The sequence below is a fragment of the Salmo salar genome, chromosome 19, assembly GCF_965601325.2.
Source record: "Salmo salar chromosome 19, fSalSal1, whole genome shotgun sequence".
In the NCBI taxonomy this organism is placed as follows: Eukaryota; Metazoa; Chordata; class Actinopteri; order Salmoniformes; family Salmonidae; genus Salmo; species Salmo salar.
In genome coordinates, this window is record NC_138309.1 from 20,019,858 (window position 1) to 20,039,615 (window position 19,758).

At 43.1% G+C, this 19,758-nt stretch overlaps 1 protein-coding gene across 16 annotated transcripts in view; it reads left to right on the top strand.

Annotated features, from left to right (window-relative positions):
* svila (supervillin a) overlaps positions 1 to 19,758 on the top strand; it is a 144,477-nt gene that overhangs the window by 63,681 nt on the left and 61,038 nt on the right. For 7 of the 16 annotated variants that reach the window (XM_014157512.3, XM_014157516.3, XM_014157514.3 and 4 more), the window contains exons 1-2: positions 9,383 to 10,114; positions 15,891 to 15,954. In XM_014157512.3, the coding sequence (XP_014012987.3) occupies positions 10,051 to 10,114; positions 15,891 to 15,954 (128 nt within the window). In that variant the 5' untranslated portion in view covers positions 9,383 to 10,050. Of the gene's footprint in view, positions 1 to 9,381; positions 10,115 to 15,890; positions 15,955 to 19,758 lie in introns of those variants that run through there. The other 9 variants (XM_014157526.3, XM_014157527.3, XM_014157518.3 and 6 more) reach the window with 4 other exon arrangements.

The following is a 19,758-nucleotide window of genomic DNA, read 5'->3' on the forward strand; positions in this document are numbered from 1 at the left end:
CTGATCTGGCAGATTGTATGAGTGTGCCCCTGGCTATCCGTCAATAAATAAAAAAGAAAAGAAAATTGTGCCGTCTGGTTTGCTTAATATAAGGAATTTGAAATGGTTTATACTTTTACTTTTGATACTTATGTATATTTACAATCAAATACTTTTAGACCTTTACCCAAGTAGTATTTTACTGGGTGACTTTTACTTGAGTTATTTTTTATACGTTACCTTTACTTTTACTCAAGTATGACAATTGAGTACTTTTTCCACCACTGCGTATATGAACTGTAACTCAGTAAAATCTTCAATTGTTGCATCATTTTTTGTTGTTCAGTGTGCGTGCATGCATGCATACATACAGTACCAGTCAAAAGTTTAGACACCTACTCATTCAAGGGTTTTTCTTTATTTTTACTATTTTCTACATTATAGAATATTAGTGAAGACATCAACACTTTGAAATAACACCTATGGAATCATGTAGTAACCAAAAAGTGTTTGAGATTCTTCAAAGTAGCCACCCTTTGCTTTGATGACAGCTTTGCACACCCTTGGCATTCTCTCAACCAGCTTCATGAGGCAATGCTACCAAATACACTCAATTAGTATGTAGACTTCTGACCCACTGGGAATGTGATGAAAGAAATAAAAGCTGAAATAAATCATTCTCTCTACTATTATTCTGCCATTTCACATTCTTAAAATTAAGTGGTGATCCTAACTGACACATGACAGGGAATTTTTACTAGGATTAAATATCAGGAATTGTGAATTTTTTGAATTTTTTTTAAATGTGTTAAGGTGTATGGCTAAGGTGTATGTAAACTTCAGACTTCAACTCTGTGTGTGTGTGTGTGTGTGTGTGTGTGTGTGTGTGTGTGATTTATTCGAACCAATTTTTTTACTTTTAGCCTCCCATAGCATGGAACCTAACTACCAGTACCTTTATTTATGTGCTTTCTGACCTACATTTACATGTTAGTAATTCAGCAGACACTCTTATTCAGAGTGACTTAGTGTATTCATCTTAAGATGGCTAGGTGGGACAACCACATGTCATAGGCATAGTAAGTACAATTTTCCTCAAAGTAGTTATCAGCAAAGTCCTTTGGTTATAACTTAAATTTCACTCTTTGACAAGAGTCAGAGACTCAAAGCCACAAGAGGGTAGAACACATTTCAAATGTGGTTGTTACACTGAGCTGGTTGTAATCTAAGATATGTGAGTGTGTTCTGATTTGAAACATATTGGTGACATTTGGACTGTAAGGTTGTGTAGAATTGCAGAAGTGTCAACATTGCGCTGTGTAGAATAGCTGAGGTGAGCGGTCATACTGTATTCTTGTAGACAGCAGTGATGTATAGAGGGATCTATAAACAGCTGTGGCACACATGCACGCACACAATTGTCGTAGACTGATTTAAATGGCATGTAAGCCATAGCACAGACAACTGACTGCGATAGTCACCACACACACAGAGGGGGAGGGAGAGTGGACAGTCTCGGCAAGCTAGGATGCATTTTCCTACAGGTGTGGAGGGAGAGAGCAGAGCTCCGAGGAAGTGCCTTCCAGTGTGCGTGATCTATCTCTCTGTATCCAGGATCCCCTGGGGTTTAGCCTCCTGTCTGGTAGCACTTATTCCAGTACTAACAGTAACATCAGAACTGTCAGCTCTGCTGCTTATAAATGGAACAGACCCTTACCAGATATGTGTTGATTGGGTTCTGGCTGCACTGTTTAGAATCATTTGGAATTTGGAATGTACTGTGTGATTCTATAAAAAAAATAAAAAAATCTGAAAGTTTCACCAGCTGCACAGGGCTTATAAAGGGGGATTTATTCGAGAAACAAACGAGGAGAGAAAAGGGAGAAAGGTCTAGGAACAGACAGGGAGAGAAGGACTGGAATTGGGAACATGTCTACGTTCCAATGGAGCTTAATTTGAGCTCTCCATTTTAAATTGGTCTAACTTATTGTGCCCCACATCCCATTGAATTAGTATGGCCCTTTCCTTTTTTTATGGTCATTTAACGCCATAGGAAGAGAGCTGAGTAAATAGTGTCAAAGTAACCAGTCAAAGGTTCATGGGGATATGAAATATGCCGACTTTCTGGTATATTACTGTACTATTCTGGCATCTACCCTAAAACCTTTCCTTTTGTGTATTGAGTTTCCACACAGTCATTTCTCTGGGAATAGGTACAGCTTCTCTGTCTTGGCCAGCAGAATTTTCTGGTGTTTCAGTTGATTAGTCTTCCAATGGCACAACCTCCTACCTGCTGGCTTACCTTTTGACTGTTATGGCCTTGATTCTGGCTGACCAGTGGCTGAAATATGAAAGATACTAAATAAAGGGTTCCAAAATCGGCATCTGTCCTAGTCCCAGCTTTTCCCATACACTAAACAAAAATGGGATGACAGTTCCTGGGAAGATTGCCGGGTGGGAATGGAATGGGAAGAACACCAGGAATGCTTTGGCAAATGGGATCAGTGGGGGCCTCCCGAGTGGCGCAGTGGTCTAAGGCACTGTGGCGCAATGCTAGAAGCGTCAGTAGAGACCCAGGTTTGTTGGTGCGGTTGGCTTCCGGGTTAAGAGCGGGGTTAGGCGGGTCGTTTTGGAGGACGCGTGACTCGACCTTCACCTTCCGAGCCCGTTGGAGTTTAAGCGACGAGACAAGATCGAAATTGGTGAGGAAAAAATACGTAAAAATAATAATAATATTATTATTATTATTATTATTATTAAGGGGTTTGGTGAAGTATTCTGGTGCTGTATGTTGCATTCCACCTTTTTCTCTCTTTCTGTGGAAATATTTCTCTCAGGGTCTACAGTAAATTCAAATCTCATAGTGGGTTTCAACTCTCGAGCTGCATGCTGTTAACCAACACTGTGGGGGTAGTCTGCACACATTGTTAGTGATCTCTAAAGAGCATTCCACCTTGAGCCATCGAGAGCCACTTCTTAGGGACGCTTTTATCTGGGTTATCTTGGGTAAGTCTGTCAAAGGGTGGGGCAACAGGGCATAGCTAGCTAGTGTTTACGGATGGAGTTGGACGTAGTTATCTTGGTCCTCCTATTTGTGGCAGTTGTATCTGAGAAAAAGCTTGTGTGTACAGTAAGCTGAGGCCAGGATCTTTTTGGAAGGTTTGAAGTTTGTGTGCTCTGCCTTGGACATTGCCATGGTCTGGTCTTTTGGACTGATACACATTGTTCTTGGGTATTACTGGCCCTGGTCCCAATAGAGATGGTTTGGGTAAGTCCAGACCAGGCCTGGGTACCAGCCAGTGAACTGTGACGGTAAATACCCAGTCAGTGACCTCTGCTGCCCAGCCACTCAGCTAACACCTCACCTTATTAGGGTAGATTGAACAGAGTGAGCTGGCTACAAACGAGGCCAACCTATCTTCCATTGTGTCAGCGTGCGTGCGTGTTATGAAGGGAATGTGTCTGACCTTGTGCAGTTCTCTGACTGTCCAAGGACCAATGACTGTTATGACCGCAAACTGGGACAGTAAATTTAGATCTTTGGTCCTTCTACAAGTGTCTGAGGAAATGTAGCGCTCCCAAATACGGACTGTCCCCAATGGCACCCTATTCCCTATGAAGTGCACAACTTTTGGCAATCGAGCCCTTTTTCTTCTTACCCAGAGTCCGATCAACTCATGGGTTACCATTTTCATTTCTCTGTGTGCAGTTGGAATGAACTTGAAGGTAGGCAATAACTGGAAGTCTACAAGAACCGCTAGCATGGTAACCCTAGTTAGCAATTGCGCTAGTGCTAGTTAGCAACTTCCTTCAAATTGCATGCAGGGAACTAAAAATGGAATCCATGGAAGCAGAAAGTGGGATAATTACAAAAATGTTGCTCTATCCCTTAAAAAGCAGTCTCGGCAGAATTATTTTTTTTTTGCAGTGGCAGCTAAATTAAAGGGGAACACCATCTTTACCTCTTCATGCTATGCCTACCTTCTGTATTAGTTTATGGTTCTGTTGGAGTGATGGACTCTGGGCTGAGCACTGCTATGTGTCTGTAGAGACATGGCCAAACGTGCTGGACCCCTCCCTTGTTAATTTGCCAGAAGAGAGGGATATACAGTATTTCCTGTGGGAGAAACAGTAAATCTGGGCTTTATTTCTGAGGGGGAGGCCTGGGATGAGAGGTTGAGTTCTGGGCCCAGATTTCGAGACAAACCTGCTAACGTTTCCTGCTTTCCTTCGCCACGCCACGCACGCATACACACTCTATCAACGGGCTCGAGGAGAGACGCTGGGGTCATTTAAAGTGCTATTCCTGTCACTGGATGTCTTTAAGTGTTTGTATACAGTAATTCAATTCTTATGTTGCATTAATCTGACACCCAGGCATCTTTGTATAATTGGTGGGGAGGTGTGGACATGCTGCTGTTACGATGATAGAGGTCTCATCGTTGGCCTGTTTTTGTTCAACATCCCAAAAAAAGTGATTCGCTTGGATTGCCTCAGAAGCTGGCTTTTGTGTACTGATCAAATTCAAAATTTGTCAAATTACTGATGTTTGTTTTGTATTACAAGCTCTTCCTCCCTCTCGTCTCCTTATCAGTAACTGTACTAACAAAGATCAAAATGACATTTTTTTTGAAAACATTAGGTTTATAACCTTTCAGACAAAAACAAAAATGTGCAGCATCGTACGCGTCTACATTTTTCAGACAGTAGAATTCTACTTCGGCATAGAATATCAGGGAAACAATACCAAACAACAACAAATTAACTTTAATATACTTTTTTATTAAAAAGTGGTCTGTGCGCATGCAGGCTGCGCATAGGTAGCTCGAGATTATTTGATTGACAGTTCTGGTTGCTTAGTGATTGACGATGATCCCGCTTCAGAAGCGGCATTCCTTTAGACAAATAAAATGCCCGTTCAGTGGCACTTTGAAACTATATCCAGAGACGGTTTCGTGTTGGCATTTAAAAAGCCTTAGAGTACTCTTCAGACAAACAAACATGCCATAGCCGAGACGCTTTCAAGGCACCACATTCCATATGAAAAGGTTATAACATTAATCTCTAGTGGTTTACCTTGAAGATTTGTTTTGGGATGCAGTTGCCAGATTGGGGCACTTTTTGAATGTAATCCAGCCTAATGCAGAGCAACAATGTTTGACTGTCCCGATATTAGCAGCCAGGCGTGTAATTACAAGTTAGTGCCTCTCCATTGGACCACAGGACTGGTTACCAGATACTTGTGCGTGTGTGCATAAATACTGGTAAGTGTTAGCTTGGTCTGTTTTGTACAGTCTTGCCAATTCTTATGCTCATTCGTTGTCATGTTGTGACTAAACGGCACAAACAGATCTCGGAATGGGCTAGTTAACTGCCTCTGATTCCAAACTACATTTGTAATCATAGAGCTAGTACAGCAGGGGCCTTCAACCTTCTAGCCCAGGGACCCCCTCCCAGGCAAACCGGTGACCCAGAGACCCCCATCATGTCTTATCGTCAGGTGAATGGCAAGGAGAAGTAATCAACATTTTAAAATTAATATATTTTGTAGATTATTAATATTTTGCCCTCCACGCATTATAATATTGAAAAATAAAGATGTTTTATTGTTACAAACACTGGATAGGTGCAGTGAAATGCCATAGTAGTATAGTGTCCCTAGAGCAAATTAGGTTTAAGTGTCTTGCTCAAGGGGACATTTACAGATTTTTGCCCTTGTTGGCTTTGGTATTCGAACTAGCGACCTTTTTGTTTAGTGGCCCAACACTAGCCACTAGGGTACCTTTTTTCACCCTTAGAAGAGGAAGTCTAAACTTTAACGTAGCCTATTAGATAAAAAGTTAACTCAAACACGTTTCTGCTAATAGCTAAATAAAGGTTGGCAAATTCATTCAGTCAAAGCTTACCAGCAACCAGCGGCACACACGGATGCCTCTTTAAAGCCTATGGCCGCATTCCTCTGCCCAGGCGTTGCTGACGCATGCCAGATCTTACAACGCATGGATAGGTATTTTATGTATCAGCTACCAGCATACGTTATAGCAATCTGGTTCCTGAAAGGCACAGTCGGTGACGTGGCACACAACGATTGGTTGACGCATGCAACGTCTGAGCAGGCGACCGCGACCATTGGCTCAATATTAGGAGTTGAGGAATAAAGTTGACGTTACCTACAGTAGAAAATAGATTTGTATGTAATTCAACATGTTTTTTCTGTTGCTAGCAATATTCATAACGTTTAAAAAACATATATATATTGTACAGTACCAGTCAAAAGTTTGGACACACCTACTCATTCAAGGGTTTTTCTTTATTTGTACTATTTTCTACATTGTAGAATAAGACATCACAACTATGAAATAACACATATGAAATCATGTAGTAACCAAAAAGTGTTAAACAAATTTGAGATTCTTCTAAGTAGCCACCCTTTGCCTTGACAGCTTTGCATACTCTCGGCATTTTCTCAATCAGCTTCATGAGGCTCATTTAAAATTTTTATTTTTTATTTACCCTTTATTTAACTAGTCAAGTCAGTTATGAACAAATTCATATTTACGATGACGCCCTACCCAATTAACACGTGTGCTTTAGAAGTTAATTTGTGGGATTTATTTTTCTCTGCTGCAGAGGAGAAGTTCATTAGAGTTACCAGCCTCGGAAATTGCAGCCCAAATAAATGCTTCAGAGTTCAAGTAACTGACACATCTCAACATCAACTGTTCAGAGGAGACTGTGTGAATCAGGCCTTCATGGTCGAATTGCTGCAAAGAAACCACTACTAAAGGACACCAATAAGAAGAAGAGACTTGCTTGGGCCAAGAAATAGGAGCAATGTACATTAGACCGGAGGAAATCTGTCAATGTGAGATTTTTGGTTCCAACCGCAGTGTCTTTGTGAGACGCTGAGTAGGTGCACGGATGATCTTTGCATGTTGTCTTCCCACCGTGAAGGATGGAGGTGTGGGGGTGCTTTGCTGGTGACGCTGTCTGTGATTGAGTGATTTGATTTTAAATTCAAGACACATTTTTTTTACATTTTAGTCATTTTAGCAGAAGCTCTTATCCAGAGCGACTTACAGTAGAGTGCATACATTTTATTACATTTTTAAATACTGGCCCCCCGTGGGAAACGAACCCACCATCCTGGCGTTGCAAGCGCCATGCTCTACCAACTGAGCTACACTTAACCAGCATGGCTACCACAGCATTCTGCAGCGATACGCCATCCCATCTGGTTTGCTCTTAGTGGGACAATGACCCAAGACACACCTCCAGGCTGTGTAAGGGCTATTTGACTAAGAAGGAGAGTGATGGAGTGCTGCATCAGATGACCTGGCCTCCACAATCAACCGACCTCAACCCAACTGAGATGGTTTGGGATGATTTTGGATTGCAGAGGGAAGGAAAAGCAACCAACAAGTGTTCAGCATATGTGGGAACGCCTCCAAGACTGTTGAAAATGCATTCCAGGTGAAGCTGGTTTAGAGAATACCATGCGTGTATAAAGCTGTCATCAAGGCAAAGGGTGGCTACTTTGAAGAATCTCAAATATATTTTGATTTGTTTAGCACTTTTTTTGGGGGGGGGGGTCACTACATGATTCCATATGTTTTATTTCATTGTTTTGTCTTCACTATTATTCTTGAATGAGTAGGTGTGTCTAAACTCTTGACTGGTACTGTATATATTTCCGTGGACCCCTTGCACTCCCTCCACAGACCCCCTGTTGAAAACCCCGAGCTACAGTTACAGTACATGTGCTACAGCAGAGCCTGCGTTGGTTTGCCTGCCCATCCTCTGGCACCGTAGGGTCGTCATATTTTAATGACTGATGATAATAGTAAGGACGTTGGTCTGCGGGTTGGGTATGCATCAGATGGTGATAGATTTCCATGGTCAAGGGAGACCAAAAGGCTTTGGTATCCTGTTCTGTTAGGCTGTTAGCCCCACCAAGCCCCTCTGTGTGACCCAACCACACCTATGTTCAAAAAGTGTTTTATTTTTACTTGAATTAATTCAGCTGCACTTGATTTGAGATTACCTGATGGAATGGACCAATGGTATAGTCCCAAAAGTGCAATCCCTGCCCTATCTGGCACTCCAGACAGTCTCAATCAAACGCTGAAAGTTTTGGAAAGTAAACGATAACATTAGAACCCAGGTCTGGACCCAGCAGGAGAGGCATGAACATCAGAGCAGAGCACAATGTCGGCTTCTTTCCAGACTCAACACTGCATTCCTCCAGTGACGGAGTCCAGTCCTCCTCCTCTCTCCTCTGTCTATATGGGGATGAATGTTAAGAGTGAGTATGGGTCTGCGGTGGTTATGGTTATCCTATGGCTGAGCTTCTGCGGCGTCCTGCTGCCACTAGGGACAGTAGAGAGCTAAAATGTTTCACCCATTCAAGAAAATGCTTGTCGTTGTATTGGGTGTAAGAGACATGTTTCTCTAAGTATTTCCACAACTAATTGGTTTCAATGCTTTGTATTTCAAGCTACATATTAGAATATAACTGAAAATGATCTAAAAATAAATTCCCACGTTGGGTCTCAAAGGTAGGAAGGGTTGGTCAGATGGAATCTCTTGTTGCGGTTAATGCTGTTATTAGTGTATAGTAGACTACAGACAAACGTATAGCTGTCTCACCTGCCGTGTTACTTAGCAGTGAGTGTGTTGGTGTGCCCAGACCAGATGAGCTCACCACGGAGGGAGAGAGAAGAGTCCAAACCTGCCACCTCTAATAAACTGATCTGACGTCACACCTGGGTTCAAGTAGGACGTGTTTGGACACTGCTACTGTAGTGTTGGGTTGGTGACATCATTTATTGGCTGAGGAATCAAAGTAATTGTCTGTCTCCCTGTGTGTGTGTGTGTGTGTGTGTGTGTGTGTGTGTGTGTGTGTGTGTGTGTGTGTGTGTGTACCCTCAGTGTAAATCTGCAGGTCTGAACTTGTATCCTCTCTATCCCTCTGACTACACGATCTTATTCACTTTCTGTGATCACACACACACACTACTGCTCTTTTGGATTCTCTAGGGATGGACGGCCATAGTTTTTACCATAATGATACGGTTAGTCAGATGGACAATCCCATGACTGGAGCTCCATAATCGGCAATTTCACATTTTCTCTGGCTCTCTCACCTTCCGTCTCTCTCTTAGCCTCTCCCTCCATCTCCCTTCCCTTTGCTCGCTCGCTAGCTCTCTCTCTCTCTCTCTGCTCCTTCGTTCTGTCACCACTGAGAGATGAGTGGAATTTATCATCCAGCTGAGACTGTAATTTTGTCTTCTCATCTCGCTCTCTCGCCCTCCCCTTGCTCTGTAGCGTCCCACTGCTGCCTTGTCACTGGGCCAAGGGAACACCGCAGCACATTCTCAGTACTTCCACTCTACAGTATATACCTTTCTCTGAGTCTGTCTGCAGGAGATAGAGGGACACCCAGCCTCTCGGGTCCAATCTGGGAGCATAGCCATGGGGCCTAGCTAATTTCTTGCCTGTAATCAGATTAGCAGGCACTGAGCTGCTTTAGTTAGGCTGCACTGGAGGAAGGCAGGGGATGTCTGTTTAGTATTAGCCGTTAGCCAGTTTGCTATTAGCGTTACTGCTGGAGGAGACTAGAGGGGAGCTGTCAAGAGACTCTGCTCCACTCTGACTGCACAGAGAGAACCAACGCTGCACTGCAGCCACTACCACACGCTACTACTGCTGATCGGGGATCAGCTCCCTCACTCTTCTTTCTCTCTTTGTCCCTCTTTCTCTAACGTTACCTGACTCCCTCCCTTCTCCTTCTGCCTCTCTCTCTCTCTCTCTCTCTCTCTCTCTCTCTCTCTCTCTCTCTCTCTCTCTCTCTCTCTCTCTCTCTGTCTCTCTCTGTCTCTCTCTCTGTCTCTCTGTGCTGAGGGCAGCTCGTCCCCGGGCACCGACTGACTGCGTTTTTTGTTTCTCTGCATCACCTTGCAGTCAGTTGCCTGCCTGCGGGTCGGACCTCAGCACTTCCTTCTTTCCAGCTCTCTTTCTCTATCCCTCTCTTCTTCTATCTGTCCTCTGTACCTACCTGGTCTTGCAAGAATGTATCGGAACGCAAACCCGTGGATCTCAAACTACCTGAGCCATGTCAAGTTCTGCAGCCAAGGTAAGATGGAGCTGGTGCTGAGGATAGGGCTTTGGTCTGGGGCTGAGGATAGGGCTTTGGGTCTGGGGCTGAGGATGGGGCTTTGGGTCTGGGGCTGAGGATGGGGCTTTGGGTCTGGGGCTGAGGATGGGGCTTTGGGTCTGGGGCTGAGGATGGGGCTTTGGGTCTGGGGCTGAGGATGGGGCTTTGGGTCTGGGGCTGAGGATGGGGCTTTGGGTCTGGGGCTGAGGATGGGGCTTTGGGTCTGGGGCTGAGGATGGGGGCTGGGGCTGTAGCCTGAGGAAAGTGAGGCAACATTGTCTCTCTTAACTGGCCCCGTTTCCAGTTGTCCTTGCGCTGTCTGCAGCTGTAGCCTCCAAGGACATAACAGTCGAGATAAGAGACTCTCTTTGACTGCAGGAGGAGGGAGAGTTATTTTTGGGCTTTACTTTCTGTCTCTAGTTTATTTGGACAGTTATGTCAGAGATATTATGTTTTCTTGTGTGTAGTTAGTTGCACATGCCTGAGTGTTTTCGCGTCAGACTGTGTGACAAGAACTCTGAGTGCGTGTTTGAGTGCGCGTGTGTGTGTGGCCTATGTTTCTCATTCTCACAATTGTAAACAATTCCCACTCTCAGTAATGCGTCCAGAGAGTGGAACTGGGTGTTGAGTGGTGGTTCTGCTTGGTTAACTGGCTGAGAATTCACAACAGGTGTTCCCGGTGCCCCAACACCATTGGTTCCCAGCCATTAAAACCCAGTAGGAGATCCCGTGTCCCAAATGGCACCCCATTCCCTGCATAGTGCACTTTTGGCCTATGGTCAAAATTAGTGCACTAGGGAATAGGGTGCATTTGGGACACAACTGGGGTCTGGTGGGTTGGAGGGATGATGTGTGTTATTAGCATAAATTTGACACACCGCTGTTCCCAGACCAATACTTAGCCATCAGTCATTTGATCAGCCTTTGACTACTTGCGTACTGCTAACGAGTCCACCATGGCTAATAAAGGTTCAATTAAAAAAATAATACACGTGCAATGTTCTTGCTAATGAAATGAGACTAGGCTTGGTTAGCTATTCATTGTCTTGATTGATTGTCTATAATTGGCAAACAGTAATAGTATCTACTGTAGGCTAAGGGGTTTAAGGCTTTGATTGGCTCAGTCTCACCTGACTTAGCTACTCCTCCTAGTATTTATAAATCTAAACTAAACCCTTCCCTCACTTTATCTCTGATGCTGGGGGAGGTCAGTGTGTGTGTGTGTGTGTGTGTGTGGTAGAAGATGGGGGTAGTAAGAGTTGTGATGTAAGTGATCCCGTTGTCGTTTTAGTGACATTTCTTTTTGGGCTCTCTCTAGTTCAGGGCTGCTCTGCTCAGGGTAATCCCCTCTAAACAGGGACATATGCTCTTGAATGGTCATTTCTGCACACACTTAATTGATCAGCCCCATGTGGTTTTATTGCCTTCTCCAAGTATTAGTACTTGTGTATAGAACCTGTAGTATTAAGTCTGTAAATGACAAGGAGAGAGCTCTTACTCGGAACAGTAAACGGTAATTTCGCCCTCATAGCGACATAGTGTGTTTATCATGAAATAAACCACTGCTAGAACATCTAGGATCAGACCCCTTCATTGATGAATGAAATCACTTGATCCCCATGTTTCACTTTACTACAGGGGTATCAAACTCAATCAGCACACTAGCCATATTGAAAAAATACAACAAGTTTGTGGGCCAGACATGGCCTATGTTTTGTTTTTACAAAACACTTATATACAACTGGCCCAAACTGGCTGTTTTATTAGAGAGAAAAAAATATGGCCTTTTTATAATGTCCGCTTATGTACATAGGATGCTCTATATAGCATTTTAACATTATTAAAATAAGATAAAATTATTTGTCCACCCTAATCAAAAAGTGTTTTAATAACTGTAAATGACAAACGTAGCTACGTTGTAACCTTTTTTCTTCTTTGTTACATTGCATGGATCACCAGTGTAGTTGAATGCAGCATTGCTGTATGGTACACTCAATGTCTTCGGCCTAGTTGAGTAGTCAGCCTAGGCTACTGCTCTAATGTTGCTGTAATAGGCCTATATTTTGTATTTTTTTTTGCAGGTTTTGTTTTTTGGTTATTCATTGTCAAGCTTTAGAAACTGAAGCCAGACTGTAACATTTTAGTAGCCTAGCTAGGACTGTGGCATGTGTCTGGACACTATCCCTCTGCTGTGCGCTGTAAATGGGACACATGAAAGTAGCATACCGCCCAGCATCCCGCTGCTGACTTGCCTCTGAAGCTAAGCAGTCCTGGATGGGAGACCAGATGCTGCTGGAAGTTGTGTTGGAGGGCCAGTAGGAGGTACTCTTTCCTCTATTAAAAAGAATGTATCCCAATGCCTAAGGTCAGTGATTAGGGACATTGCCCTGTGTAGGGTGATGTCTTCCAGATGGGATGTTAAATGGGTGTCCTGACTCTCTGTGGTCACTAAAGATCCCATGGCACCCCGGTGTCCTGGCTACATTCCTAATCTGGTTCTCATACCCATCATGGCCACCTAATCATCCCCAGCTTCCAATTGGCTCATTCATCCCCTGTGACTATTACCCAGTTCGTTGCTATAAGTGCTCTGTCAATTTACCTGGTAACACGAAAGCAGTGCAATTGATGTTGAATCCACCGACACAAATGCATCAGGCTGTAACTTCATAAAGTAGATGACTCCGCTGTTGACTCATTTATACTCGCTTGTGTGTCCTATTGTCCTTTAGTAGTAATTTATACCCACGCGTGAATCCTTTATCTTCTAACTTATTGACAACCAAGATTACATTTTCTGTAGGCTACAGCAATGACCCAAACTTTGCATGGATGTTTCGCTTACAACACGTTAAAACTTTCGGTCCGGTAGAAGATGCCATTAGTGATGACATGATACAGCGCACTGGATGGGTCTGGGAGGAGGGGTGTGTGTGGCAATGTTGGCGGTGCTTACTGTGACTTGTAGTGCAGTGCATCGTGGGCGGTATGGAAGCGGGCCAAGAATGACTTGACGAACCCAAATCATTGTGCGGGACGGATAGAAATGTGTCACGGATTCGGCCCCGCGGGCCTTGTGTTTGACACATGCTTTTAATAGCTCAGTCTACATGTGTGACGGTGTGAAGAATGTTTCACCTTCTTTTAACACCAAAGGGTTTTGGACATCTGTGATCATTGTAGTGGTTTTATGCCTGTGTGTGGAACGTGTAATGCAGGAAGCACCCTCCTTTCTTTCTGTAAGGGTTCCTCTGCTTTATTGCATAGGGCTGCTTCTGATCTGATGGTCCTCCATTCCCCCTGTAGGGCTCAACGTGTTGACTCATCCAGCACCTTTAGCACTATGCCCTCAACAGCTACGTGTTGTTTTGCGCTACAGGGATACTGGGTTAAAAAGGCTAATCCCCGGTCTGTTTGTGCCGCCTTGCCCATTCTTATGGTCGTTATCAAGCTTTGTCAATGACCGCAGGAGTTGGCTATTCAGCACAAACACCAGAAACCAGGCTAACTGGTAGGCAGTAAGGACAAATATCTATATTAGTCCATTTTAATTCTCTTGCCTACAGTGATAGACAAGATGAGTGGAGGTGTACCTACATAAAATGTTTTCCTTCTCTGATCACTCTATCCCTGTCACTTTATCAGCTGGTAAGATGAGCTGTAAGCTACGATATAAGGAGGGTGGCTAAGGCCTGAGCTAGTATGTGTTTACCGGATACTCCCCAGCTGAAATAATACTAGTCTCGTACCAAAACACATCTAGGCGTAGGGACTCTTCTTTCTCCTCCCTTCTCAAATGATGTTTTCCCAAAGCAGGGGGATTTTAAACATCATCCAAATATCCTTAATATGGACTAACAGATCTGGAATGGCGGGGGGGTTAGGGGTGGGGGGCTGGCAGGCAAAGTGGAAACACATGTGTTCTCTCTCTGTCCCACAGAGTGAGTCAGTCAGTCCAGCCCTAGTCCGCGGTCAGTAGGGTCATATTCATTAGGGCACAATAAAGCAAAACCTTGTGCAATGGAAACAAAACAAGTATTTGTTATTGTTCAGGTAGTGTTTCAGTCAGTTGTCATCCATTTGGTACCCAGTGAATATGAAGAAGAAAAGGAGAGCTGCACACTCTAGGCGCTCAGATGCAATAATTGAATCACCTAATAACGTTGATATACCCTGATGAAGACCGCTTGTCTGTCGAAACGTTGGTTATTAGGTTATTAAATGATTGCGTCTGAGCTCCAGGAGTGTGAGGCTCTCCTTGTTCTACACCGCTAGCCAGCACCTCGTCTAAACCCGTGCCTTTCTTTCACCTCCAGATTCACCCAGTGAATATGACCCAGGGCACAGTGTTGTAGGAACGTTCAGATGGAGATATGTTAAGCAGAACAAACATGTCTCTCTGACATGTTAATGAACCATGTCAGGTCTATTCGTGGCGTTTTCTATCGGCAACGTTCCACAGCGTTGAACCTAGTGAACAGGACCCCGCTGCTCTATAACCAACCACACTGAGGTCTAGAACTCTACAAAGCATTGAGCATTCTTTAAAAGGGCACGGTAACATCCAGCACCCACTTATATTAGGCTTCTACTTTGTAGTGATAAGGGTTGGTTTTTCCTGAGGATGGTGTGCTGTTTACTTCACATAGCTACCCATTTTATAATCAGTCTGCTAATAGACTGGAGATGGGAATTAACGGTCACTGTTTTTATGTCAAAGAAAATTCAAGACCGGTCTTGATGGCCATGCTACCGTAACATTGACATGAAACAGTTTCCACTGTTTTAGTTTTTCTATGCTTAAGATTGTGTTGGACATATTCAAGGCTGCTGCTGTCATCATAGGAGCTCTGAGGGTTGTGTTTTTTTTATTAGGGCAGAGCTTGACAACGGTCTTTGCATCGCTGGTAGCTGAGCATAATGTGTTGTGATGACAAGTTAGTAAAGGCTCATCGGTCACCTGTGTGTGAGGGTTAGTCACCATGTTTTTAATTTTTGGAGTTGCTTGTATCGCTCCTCTGTATTCTGCACTCCGAGAGAGGCTTCTACTGGGTAGAATTGGTAGGTCTCACTGGCGCTGCCACACACATTTACATTTACACACGTGCGCACTTGCGCAGAGACACACTAAACACACACTACATGTACACAGACGACCTTGACGTGTGATCAGACTTTAAAGCCTGCATCCATCTCAATGAAACGCAATCAATCCTCTATTGCCTTGAGCTGTGACCTCCATAGCGACAAGCCACTTCAGATGGATCCATAGTGCAATTTACAGTGTGTGTGTGTCCTGTGAGACCACTGTCTGAACTGTCACCTGGTTTCTTCAAATAAACACCATTCTTCCCTCCAAATGCCACCAAGTAGTGCACTAAAGAGGGCCATTTGAGACACACTCCGTTACATTGTTCTCACTGTTACAACCTTAAGGCTGCACATCTTTTATTGTTCAACATGATTCAATAAAGGTTTTTGTTTTCCAATTTATTCACTTTCTTAATTTATATCCCCAGTGGTGCGTAAAGTCTACTTGATTAATGTGCTTCATGCCGAGTCATCCTCAGATGTTGTTGGATGACCTTTTAGGAGCCTCTCATACACTCTGCCTTCCACTGTGTTTTTGTTCATTGAAAAACTGTGCGATTAGTTTGGTCATTCAAAATTGCCTGTCAACTCTTCTCTCACGCAACTGATGAAGATCTCTTGGTATGGTCTAGTAGTCTAAATTGTGTTTTCTCTAATTCTGTAGGACTTGGGAGTGAGACCCCCATCAAACTTGGAAACGCAAGACTTCTACAGAAGACGGCTCTCGGGTAAGATTTTTTTTTCTCACAGATAACATCAGTATTTGTGTACTGTATCTGTTCTGTGTATGGTACCATTGCACTTCTGTTAGTCTCTTCAGCCTGTGTATACCACTATGCTGCCCTGTGTGTGTGTTTTATACTGCAGCAGGTCTGTTGGGACAGTGTCCAAACGAAGTGAGAAAGTGAAGGATAAGGTCACTAGTGTGAACGCCACCGCAGCATTAGTGTGATTGCGTTGTGTCAACGTTTTGGCCTGGTGTCAAGTACTCCACCCTCCAACATTCATGACTCCACAGCTCTGCATATATGCATCCAGTATCCATCCAGTTCTATACGTTTACAGTATGAGTACAGTATATGTTTATAGTTCTATACATTTACAGTATGAGTACAGTATGTGTAGTGTTTATACGTTTACAGTATGAGTACAGTATGAGAGTACAGTATGAGAGTACAGTATGTTTACAGTATGAGAGTACAGTATAAGAGTACAGTATACGTTTATAGTATGAGTACAGTATGAGAGTACAGTACATTTACAGTTCTATATGTCTACTCATTCTATGTATGAAGGTGATTTATTGTCCATTTGAATTCATAGTTAAGGAATGATCAATTGTAGGCTACACCCAAATAAGGTATATTTGTCATCATTTACTCAAATGATGAATTACTTAAGAATGGGTGTGTCGTGTGTTCTTAGCCCTGTAATAAGCTAGTTCCCAACAGCCCCTTCCCTCAGATACTCTAGTGGTATATTTCATACCAGAACTGGTTTGTGGTGAAGATGTCCAACCCACTCCATTACAAACAGCCCTCAGGATATTTTTCAAGAATGTTCTTTTCCCAATGTAATGCTTTGCTAACAGCTCTTAGTGTGGCATATTGTAGATTTGAGTGTGTGAATAGACCAACAGATTCTACGACCTTGATGTGATTTATTCAACACTGAACACAAATATACATTTTACTGAGTTACATATAAGGAAATCAGTCAATTGAATTAAGTTCATTAGGCCCTCATCTATGGATTTCACATGACTGGGAATACAGCTATGCATCTGTTGGTCACAGATACCTTTAACACAAAAAAATGACAGTGTGTGGATCAGATAACCAGTCAGTGTCTGGTGTGACCAACATTTGCCTCATGCAGCATGGCACATCTCCAGGCTATTGAATGTGGCCCGTGGAATGTTGTCCCACTCCTCTTCAATGGCTGTGCGAAGTTGCTGGATATTGGCGGAAACTGGAACACGCTGTCTGGGGATCACACAGGCCATGGAAAAAACTGGGACAATTTCAGCTTCCAGAAATTGTGTACAGGTCCTTGCGACATGGGGCCGTGCATTATCATGCTGAAACATGAGGTGATGGCGGCAGACAAATTGCACGACAATGGACCTCGGGATCTCGTAACAGTATCTATGTGCATTATATTGCCATAGATGATAAAATGTAATGGTGTTTGTTGTCCGTAGCTTATGCCAGCCCATACCATAACCCCACCGCCACCATGGAGCACTCTGTTCACAACGCTGACATCAGCAAACCACTCGCCCACACGACCCCATACTTCTCCAGCTTGCCAGTGGCGATCGAAGGTGAGCATTTTCCCACTGCAGTCAGGTCAAGACCCTGGTGAGGATGATGAGCACACAGATGAGCTTCCCTGAGATGGTTTCTGACAGTTTGTGCAGAAATTCTTCGGTTGTGCAAACCCACAGTTTCATCAGCTCTCCGTGTGGCTGGTCTGACGATCCCACAGGTGAACAAGCTGTATGTGGAGGTCCTGGGCTGGCGTGATTACACGTTGTTAGGCCGTTTGGACGTACTGTCAAATTCTCTAAAATGACGTTGGAGGCAACTTATGGTAGAGAAATTAACATTACATTATCTGGCAACAGCTCTAGTGAACATTCCTGTAGTCAGCATGCCAATTGCACTCTCCCTCAACTTGAGATATCTGTGGCATTGTGTTGTGTGACAAAACTGCACATTTCAGAGGGGCTTTTATTGTCCCCAGCACAAGGTGCACCTGTGTAATGATAATGCTATAATCAGCTTCTTGATATGCCACACCTGTCAGGTGGATGAAGTATCTTGGCAAAGGAGAAATGCTCACTAACAGGGATGTAAACAAAGTTGTGCACAATATTTGAGAGAAATAAGATTTTTGTGCATATGGAACATTTGTGATTTTATTTCGGCTCATGAAACATGGGACCAACATGTTGCGTGTATTTTTGTTCAGTATAATAATGAAAATGAATGCAGAAAGTTTTGTTAATGAATTGCTCATTTTAGTTGATAGTATTGGACCAGGATTCACTGGTCGGCTATTTAGATTCTTAAACATGTTTCAAAACAATCTCACTTCCAAAGATGGTAAACATTTTTACATTTGGATCCTCTTATAACCTCTGAGAATTAGTGAATGGGGGGGAAATCGCTAGTTGCATATCAGAAATCTTATTGTAGTTAGTTTAACTTTTTTTGCTAGGTAGCGCTAGTCGCCTGCACCTGCGTCAAACCTCCGGTATTTTTCATCCTAGACCTATAGCTGGTTCACAGTCTTTTATTTCCATTTAATGACCAGAACTCATTTTCTAATGCTCTCTCGTCTCTCTGCAGCAGACGTATTTATCAGGTTTCCATCCAAACATTTAATGCGGATGAATGACCTGATGCATAAAAAAAAAATCATGTCCTTATGGAAAGCAAATTTGTCGGTAAAACTTCCCAATGTTGAAGAAACAAAATGCACCAAACAAGATTACCGTTTTTTTGGTCTGTGAAATACATCATGCGACAAATTGCGTTGGAAGCTATTTAATGCACAAATATTGATAGAAAACCATGTCACAGTGAACTTCGATTCATACGATGACGTTGTAGCCTACTACCACGAATTGGAGGAGCACGAATAGTTTGTAGGCAGATGGAATAAGTTATGATGAACTTCATAACTTTTATGGTGGTTAAGTACACGGTGATGAGCTTCATACAAGTAAATAATCAATATCGAGGCTAGGTCATCATTTGAATGACGCTGGTGACATGATGATCGGTGCTTGGCTGCCAATTATAAAAATAAATAATAATAATAAAGCTTGCTTTTTCCATATCTCATCATATAACCTACCCTGGCCACGTTATCAGCAAACTGTTGGCTATTTATCACAACAGTTTTTGTGACAAAACCATCCTTAGAGTTGAAAATGCAATGGCAACAAACTTAAGCTTTCATGTACCAAATTTAAAAAAACAAAGCGTCAACGTGCTCTAATGTGCACTACGTCATGCACAGCATTTTAACAGCTAAATAGTCAGTTTGATGGCAACACACCTCTGGTGGGAAAATGTGCATATTTCTTTCTATGTAGACTTGAATATTCGCATGAATCGGTCGCCAATTGGATGAAAACCTAGCTATATTGAGCAATTATGTTTGGAACATCAAAATGAAATCGCAATACATATAGAATAGAGAGAATCGCTATACCTATCATATCTACACCGAAGTATCGTGAGGTTCCTGGCAATTCTCAGCCCTACTGAGAATCCAGAACGCCTTTTTCTAACCCAGTCAATGATTCCCCTTTAGTCCATTTCTTTTCAGAGGATGCATCCCAAATGGCACACTATTCCCTATATAGTGCACCAGTAATATCAACACTTTTGGGTAGTGCAATATATAGGGAATAGGGTGCCATTTCAAATCAAATTTTATTGGTCACATACACATGGTTAGCAGATGTTATCGCAAGTGTAGCAAAATGCTTGTGCTTCTAGTTCTGACAGTGCAGC